The sequence below is a fragment of the Tachysurus fulvidraco genome, chromosome 2, assembly GCF_022655615.1.
Source record: "Tachysurus fulvidraco isolate hzauxx_2018 chromosome 2, HZAU_PFXX_2.0, whole genome shotgun sequence".
Classification (NCBI taxonomy): Eukaryota; Metazoa; Chordata; class Actinopteri; order Siluriformes; family Bagridae; genus Tachysurus; species Tachysurus fulvidraco.
The window spans coordinates 23,541,323-23,549,870 of NC_062519.1; the positions used below are offsets into that span (position 1 = coordinate 23,541,323).

Here is an 8,548-nt window from a genome sequence, read left to right on the forward strand (position 1 = left end):
GGTTAGTAAAACATTCAAACACTAGCAAGCACTCATTCAGGAACGAACCAGGCTCTTCTTAGCGCCACCTGCTGATCTGGAGTTTGGCAAACAAACATAAATGGCCATTTGGTTCATCATCTTGGTCATCCTCCTGCTCACATGGAATGGTGATGATTTTATCTTATGAATATCCGTAATGCTGTAATCATAATGTTTTATTACTGCTGAATAATATGTTAATGTGAGCTATAATTTCTCTGCACAGCATGAACTTAGGCATCTTGAACCAAGGATCGCCGCTTCACCCACTTATGTTATGTTCTCCATGGCATTCGCTCTGTATAAGGAGACTTCAAGGAGTCGAGACTCAAGGACTCTTGTCGAGAGATTTTGTACAATTAATACTTTTTTAATCTTACTCAATCAGTTTTCCTACACAGAAGCTCGAACAGACACTCGATCTTATCTTCTTGTCAGGCTTGTTTTGTTTGTATCGTCGATCAAAGTAACTGAGTGGTTAGACTTACTGTATCAGCATCACATCCCCTATGGAGTGCCACAAGGTTCAATTCTGGGCCAGTTTTATATTCTTTATACTGGCTCCCACTTTGCTCCAGGTTTAAACACTGTAAAACCTGTATAACTCCACTGTTTACCATTTGAATACACTGTACTGTTATAAAATGAAATTTTTTTTTGATTTGCTTTTAAAGCTTTTTTCCACAGACTTGCCCAATATACATTTCAGATCTCTTCCACCTTTGTTTTTCGCATGTTACTAACCAGTCCCCAGTCACAGCTTATTACAGTTCAACTTATATTTTTAGCAGTAATTTGTTTGCATGTTTATTTACATATAATTACCTGTTACCATCATTATGTATTTTTCCCATTATGGCTGATGTGCAGCACTTTGATCAGCACCTGTGCAGTTTTTGATTTGCATATAAATAATTTTGCCCTCGACCTTGAATGTATCAAAAAACACAATCACAATCATACTACTGTTCTAATCTCTTCTCTTTTGTTTTGTCTCTTGAACGTTTGTTGCTGAATAAATTCTGTTTCTGTGACCTTCTCTTGTGTCTCAGAATAAATTATATCCCATACATTGAAGATTAAAGCATTCCTAATAACTGACCACAAGATTTACTATTTAAAAAATTTGATCATTTTATGATACCTTTGCCATGGACTATTATTTAAATCCTTTTTGATTTCATGAGTTTTCATAGTTAGAGCATTCATTCATTCATTCATTTTCTACCGCTTATCCAAACTACCTCGGGTCACGGGGAGCCTGTGCCTATCTCAGGCGTCATCGGGCATCAAGGCAGGATACACCCTGGACGGAGTGCCAACCCATCGCAGGGCACACACACTCTCATTCACTCTCACACTACGGACAATTTTCCAGCGATGCCAATCAACATACCATATATGTCTTTGGACTGGAGGAGGAAACCGGAGTACCCAGAGGAAACCCCTGAGGCACGACTCAGGTCATTAATAAGAATACTGTTTTATATTAACTGTATATTCAACTATTTTGTGTAGATTAAATGTCAATAAACCAGTTCAGTTCAATCAATCCCAAAACATTCCTGATGTGTCTACACTTGTTTGTGTTCAGCAGAGTATCAAGTGGCAATATAAACAATAGGAGTTGCTCTGGTTTACATTACCTACGCTGTGTTTTAACCTTGTTTTGATCTTTGTACTTTATATCTTTATGCAATGAGCATTTAAGCACTGGGTACAAACAGAGGCGATTGTTACCTTATCAGGAATCTGAACTGAATCAAAGGTGGATTTTATTAAGCAGCATCTATGAACATACATGTTAGCTGAATTTTGCCACACAATTTTGTCTTTCTAATTGATGACCTTGTGATAGCGAATTTTTTTTTTTTTTGGATGATCAAAATTCTTTTGCAATTTAGCATCATGTTAACCAAATCTGTTTAAACCACAACCACTAAACATCCCTAACCATATGAGGCAATAGTATGCAGCAAAAGGCATTGACTTCACCATTACTTTATTTTAAAAACTATACAAAATTAAATAGAACTGAGGTAGGACCACTTAAATGAAAGTACATCAAAATAATAAATGCCTGATGCTGGTCACTAGCTTTTTTCCAGTTCTGGTCTGCAGGAGGATTAAAATCATGCATAAACTATAGAACAATTATGAAGCGTCGTGCCCACTCCCTGATCCCTCTGCAGCATTATTCGGGCAGCACGGGTTACACATCCGAATGAGTGGCACCAGTCTTCCCTGTTCATGAAGCTGCCGTGTATCAGATCCTCCGCCGATGCACCGTCCATTGACAAAAACTCTTGGAACCTGACAGACAGAAATACAGAAATACAGAAAGAAAGAAATACAGAAAAAAAGAAAGAAAGAAAGAAAGACGGTTTAAAAGCTATTTAGACCATTTCAACCCCCATTATATGACTTGCAGTTTTTTATGTAGTTTTGCCCTGTATAAGCTATTTAACATAACAGATGTTTGCTTACAGTCTACATGACAAAAATAATAATAACTGAATTTACCCAAATGAACCTGTTCAAAAGTTTACATCCCCTCAAACAGGATGAGCCGGGTAAATTTTCATTATTTTATTTCTGGGAGACGTATGTAAGATGAAAATATATTATGTAGATTCTAAAGAGCTGGACTAAATGAAGAAAAAACTAAATGACTTTAAACAAACACTTAACATTTGCACAAGGAATAATTACCGTTTTGGCACCGGACATTTGCGCTAAAGCCTCTTGAAGCTGTTGGCCGTCACGATGTTCATCCAGTTCAATGACCTTATACGTGGCTCCTATTTGATTAAAGACGTTCTTGGCCATCTTGCAGTATGGACACGTCGTCTTGGAGAATATAACAACGCAGTTATGAGACACGACATCCTAAATGGAGAAAAACAATTAGGGAAGAAATAAAACACTTCAGGTAGTTACTGACCACAAAGTATTTACATCAAAGTATTAAAAATAAGCCTTATATACATATAAAATGTTAGTTTAGTCTGTCCAATCACAGTTCTGGGGGGTTGAGGGGCTATTATTCCTAAATAAACAGATAAAACTCTATACATCAATACTGTTCACATCTTGACTACTGCATTTCAAGTTCACTGAGGTATTTTACACAGGCAAAGGGATGAAAATTGTCATGGCCCAAATATACCTGTGGAACCAACTGGATGATATAAGTTATAAACATTCAGTCCCTCACCAGATGTTCCTGGTGTTATTGAGACAAGTTATTAAGGAAATAATACACTGCTTGAGATGTTAATGAAAGTCCACGCAGAATAAGCTTTTACATCCTTCCCCCCATATCAAAAAAACTTAAACCCTGCTACAAAGCACTAACACTGGAGACTCCTTTTAAACATGGATTACGTAGATCCGTCCATCCATCCTATCACTACACCACCTTTAACGCTGGCTGACCCTGCTTCTACTCATATACCAATATACAGGATGCATAAAGAAAGATTTCATAATGAAATGTAATGTGTATGTGATTGAATAAAGTCTACTGGAGTCTATCAGGACTCGGGGCACAAGGCATCTTAGACAGGGCAAAGGTCACTCACACGCTACGGACAATTTAAAGATGTCAATCAGTAGAAAAACTGATCTTAGGGAGAACGTACAAACTCCACACACAGGGCCGAGGTGGGAATTGATGCCCTCTGCCACCTTTATGTGCAAAATAATTCCGAGATTACAGTACGTATTTATTTAATGAGCACTTATCGGTGTAGGTGTTAGACATCAATGTGTTTCTGTTCCCAAATCTTAACTGACCACCATAAATGAAATTACTTGTTATAAATATATTAATTTTGATAATGGACTGATATTTTTCACTGCTGGAACTAAATAAAAGAAATTCACAGACTTGGTGTGGAGGGGAAATACATTTATGTGTTTGGGGGGAATGGGAATAAACACCTTTATGTGTTTGGGGGGAATGGGAATAAACACCTTTATGTGTTTGGGGGAATGGGAATAAACACCTTTATGTGTTTGGGGGGAATGGGAATAAACACCTTTATGTGTTTGGGGGGAATGGGAACAAACACCTTTATGTGTTTACGGGGAATGGGAACAAACACCTTTATGTGTTTACGGGGAATGGGAACAAACACCTTCAGGGGTTTACGGGGAATGGGAACAAACACCTTCATGGGTTTACGGGGAATGGGAACAAACACCTTCATGGGTTTACGGGGAATGGGAACAAACACCTTCAGGGGTTTACGGGGAATGGGAACAAACACCTTCAGGGGTTTACGGGGAATGGGAACAAACACCTTCAGGGGTTTACGGGGAATGGGAACAAACACCTTCAGGGGTTTACGGGGAATGGGAACAAACACCTTCAGGGGTTTACGGGGAATGGGAACAAACACCTTCAGGGGTTTACGGGGAATGGGAACAAACACCTTTATGTGTTTACGGGGAATGGGAACAAACACCTTCAGGGGTTTACGGGGAATGGGAACAAACACCTTCAGGGGTTTACGGGGAATGGGAACAAACACCTTCAGGGGTTTACGGGGAATGGGAACAAACACCTTCAGGGGTTTACGGGGAATGGGAACAAACACCTTCAGGAGTTTACGGGGAATGGGTACAAACACCTTCAGGTGTTTACGGGGAATGGGAACAAACACCTTCAGGTGTTTACGGGGAATGGGAACAAACACCTTCAGGAGTTTACAGGGATTGGGGGACACACAAACACCTCTGAGTGGGGGTTAACACATTCTGGCATCAGAAATACAAAATCAGTGAACAATAACCATACTCACCTGTATAAATTGAGTACATGTCGGGGTTGTAAACCTCCCAGCAGACGTAAAGTTCCCCATCCTAGACATATGACGTTAAGATTAGTTCAGAGTCACTCAGGCAGCAAATTAACAAAAATGAATGTAAGAAAATAAACCTTGTTGGACGACATGAGAAGCATGCAGCAGGAGCAAAGAGTATAAAATGAGTTAACATTAAGAGTTGCCCATTAACCTGAACCATTCTGCTGTATTCTACAGTAAGAACAAAACAGTCTGAAGAGGATTTACAGCTTATGTGATTACCGTGAAAGGATCCTCAGGTACAGTTACTGGTCAATTCATGAGCTTCACTGGTTTAATGAGAGTCAATCGCTTGTAGAAAAGCGAGGCAGCTGATTGGACAAGATTTACTGGGATCTACTGACCGACCACTCAGAGGTCATACTCTATTAAAAACCGTTATAAACCTATACAAAGTTAATGACCTCTGTATAAAACTGTCAATTTATTATTATTATTATTATTATTATTATTATTATTATTATTATTATTATTATTATTATTATTATTAACAGCAGCTAAGGTCACACGTTATTTTTCTATCTCTCATACCCGTATTGTCCGTATTGTAGAGTTTATTTTACTTCCGCCGGCATGTTAGCAGGATTTTTTTTTTTTTCAAAATAAAAGTCTCGCTTTGATCTAACCAAAATATATTGTTTAATAATGTTTTTTTTCTCCATACAGATAATACAGTGTTTAGGATATGATACACAAACATGATATATTGGATGTTAAAACAAGCAATTGCATTAGATGGGTTTTATGGAATGTACTAACACTAAAACACTGAGTCACCTCAGACTTGCTCATTTGGGATAAATACAAACACATTTAAATATATCTAATATTAATCTTGTATCATATTAATCTTTATATTTACCTTTTGTTTTATGGTTATGTTCTGTAAAGTTGCTTTGAGACAATTTCAGTTGTTAAAAGTGCCATAAAAATAAATTAGAATTGAATTGAATTAAATTAAATTAAATTAAATTAAATTAAATTAAATTAAATTAAATTAAATTAAATTAAATTAAATTAAAAACATTATGGTTGTGGGCGGGTGACATTTGCCGGTTTTTCTTTTCATAAAAAGTTTTATAAATGTTTTGCATTGTGTACCCTATACTTTTCACATACTGTAGCATGCAAGCATGCACGTTACATTGTTCTCCAAAGTGGAATTACAAAAAAAAAGAAATAAAAATAGAAGCTTGATGAAGAGTACAGAGGAGGTTGCGGCTGTTTTTTTTTTTGTTTTTTTTTTGGTGAGCTTGTGTTGTTGTGTTAATGAAATCATGAACTCAAATGTGTACATAGGCATTTTGGGGTCTACTCGAAGAAACTAGTTCTTGATGTTAATTAGATGTTGAATCCTGTTGTGTTTGTTTATCTAGGTGAACTAATAATCTGTTCACACTCTAAAGGAACACATTCAGCATGTCCGATAAGTTCTGAAGAAGCAATTTGAGAGCCAACTTTTCGTTAATCTTGAGAAATGTGCATTCCATGTTTCTCAAGTCTCATTCCTAGGTAATGATGTTTCACAAGAAGGTATCTAGATGGAGTCAAAATGAAGATATTACCAATTAGCCCATGTCCAGGATATTGAAGCCAAGGTTTCTTGGCTTTGCACATTATTTTTATTTTTTATTTTGCAAAACTTCTATTTCTATTGCTGATAACAAAGTTCACCCTATTACGCTCTTTTCCAGATTCCAGTCTCCAGCAGACAGAAATTATTATGCTGGTAACCAAATCCTAACTCCTGGTTGCTTAAAAAAAAAGTCATCGTATGGACATATAAGAATATGCCCCGGCAGGCTGTCGTCACACTTTTTCATTTATATCCATCAGTCCATTGTAGATACTGTCTTTGATGCTCTACAGGCCACATGCACTGCAGATAGGGTACCCACAGGATGCTTGTTTTTCCCCAAGTACCAAGATAATATGTCCTTCAATAGTACACTTCTTACCTTTCCTGACACTCTAGGGTGGACCCCTCCATCCAGTGGCACCTTTTTTCTAGAGCAACCAGAATTTAGAATCAGAATCAGAAAGATCTTTATTGCCAGGTATGTTTTCACATACGAGGAATTTGTCAGTCAGTACAGAAGCTCCACAGTGTAACAGAATGACATTGACAAGACACGAACACCTACAGTATATAATATAGCCAGTTTGTATGTACAGTGGAAATATGTGCAAATTGAAATATAAATAAGCAAGTATGTGTTTTAAGTAAATAATGTAAAAATAGTGTTGTGTGTTCCATGTATGTCAAGTGTTCATCAGATGGATTGCCTGAGGGAAGAAACTGTTCCTATGTCTGGTCGTTCTTTTGCTCAGGGCTCTGTAGCGTCGACCAGATGGCAACAGTTCAAAGAGTGATTGTGCTGGATATGAAGGGTCCAGAGTGATTGCCCTTTTGCTCACTCTGGAGAAGTACAGGTCTTGGAGAGTGGGGAGTTGTGCCAGTGATTCGCTCAGAATTCGTTGTTTGTTCAGGAGTTGCAATTAATTTTTCCCTTTTTGGAGATTTTTGGACTTTGCTGCATGATGCTATCAATGGTTTGTTACTCTCTTCAGTCCTGTATTTATGCTCATATATTTTGTTTGTATTTATTCAAGTAAAGACTTTTAAAAGAAACATATCTTCAGTGGTGTGTGAGATGTGAGAAGCCCTGCCATTCTGCAATTTGTTATTATGGCCCAACAAGGTCTGTGGCAATTCTATTGAAGGGGACCTTCAAGAATAAAAGAAGGGCACAACAGGGCTTTTGGGGTGCCTGGGAGATTCACAAGCTGACATTCACCACATGCAGCACATGATCTGTGATCATATACAAAGCGGGTATACAATAAAAAACTGGGAACTGACTCTATATATCGACAGCGTATGTATGGTACGCCCACGGGATTTTATTAATTAACCTCTGTTATGTAGTCCACCCAATATACATTTACCCACACACAAGAAGTGCAGAAACCTCATGTTTAATTCATTGTGAATAAGCCATGATTAGAGCCATACATTTTAAGAACGACATTTGAATGTCTGACACCAAATGACTGTGGTCTCTCCACTACTGCTCAAGCTTTGCATTTATTTTTTCAGTCACAGTCGCATGGTTTTGTTATTCTCTTTCTCACACACATTCACACTGACACACACACACACTGACACACACACACACACACACACACACACACACACACACACACACACACACACACACACACACACACACACACACACACACACACACACACACACACACCATTGGTGCTGGCACCATCACATTTCACAAATGTACAGATCAGTGGCCAGTTGCCATGGTGATGAAACAGCCCAGTTATTTGGCTGCCTGGTGCTTCTGAGTAAATGAATGCTCCCCACTTTCCCAGGGTATAGAGGAAGCTACACAAGAGCGAATCCAAAGGGTTTTAATGATGACAATGTCCATAATCAGGATAATCTTTATTTAAAAAATACTAGAGGGGGTAATTAGAATAAAATAAACACTGTGTTTTAAACAAATCAATCATTAATATTTCCCTACATATTTTCCTGCATGGGAAAGGCAGAAGCACTACATGAAAATTATTGTAAGAAATTTTAACATTAAAGTAAACAATTTTTACACTGCATCAAATTAACTGTGTAATCAAGT

At 37.7% G+C, this 8,548-nt stretch overlaps 1 protein-coding gene and 1 long non-coding RNA gene across 5 annotated transcripts; one reads left to right on the top strand and one right to left on the bottom strand.

The window, feature by feature from the left end:
• Positions 1–7: 7 nt before the first annotated feature.
• Positions 8–1,055, top strand: LOC113646161. The gene is made up of 2 exons (XR_003441366.2): positions 8–149; positions 248–1,055. It is a non-coding gene; the product is annotated as an uncharacterized LOC113646161 (long non-coding RNA).
• Positions 1,056–1,779: 724 nt separating this feature from the next.
• On the bottom strand, positions 1,780–6,913 carry glrx2 (glutaredoxin 2). 4 transcript variants are annotated; one of them, XM_027152145.2, is made up of 4 exons: positions 6,851–6,913; positions 4,830–4,890; positions 2,734–2,910; positions 1,780–2,334 (listed from the first exon to the last, which is right to left on the bottom strand). In XM_027152145.2, the coding sequence occupies exons 1-4, from the start codon at positions 6,880–6,882 to the stop codon at positions 2,176–2,178; spliced, it is 429 nt and encodes a 142-aa protein (XP_027007946.1). In that variant the 5' UTR covers positions 6,883–6,913; the 3' UTR covers positions 1,780–2,175. The 4 variants fall into 4 exon arrangements, with proteins under 4 accessions (XP_027007946.1, XP_047664080.1, XP_047664075.1 ...); XM_047808124.1 differs by lacking the exon at positions 6,851–6,913 and adding an exon at positions 5,424–5,460; XM_047808119.1 differs by lacking the exon at positions 6,851–6,913 and adding an exon at positions 5,115–5,381.
• Between the last annotated feature and the right edge of the window lie 1,635 nt (positions 6,914–8,548).

What these genes read in the sequence shown, in the direction of transcription:
- glrx2 (XM_047808117.1), bottom strand. Translation starts at nt 5,052, where the DNA reads ATGGTTCAGGTTAATGGGCAACTCTTAATGTTAACTCATTTTATACTC. An exon ending in TTCTCATGTCGTCCAACAAG is followed by an intron (nt 4,891 to 4,966) that starts GTTTATTTTCTT and finishes TCATATGTCTAG; the next exon opens with GATGGGGAACTTTACGTCTG. An exon ending in CATGTACTCAATTTATACAG is followed by an intron (nt 2,911 to 4,829) that starts GTGAGTATGGTT and finishes TTCTCCATTTAG; the next exon opens with GATGTCGTGTCTCATAACTG.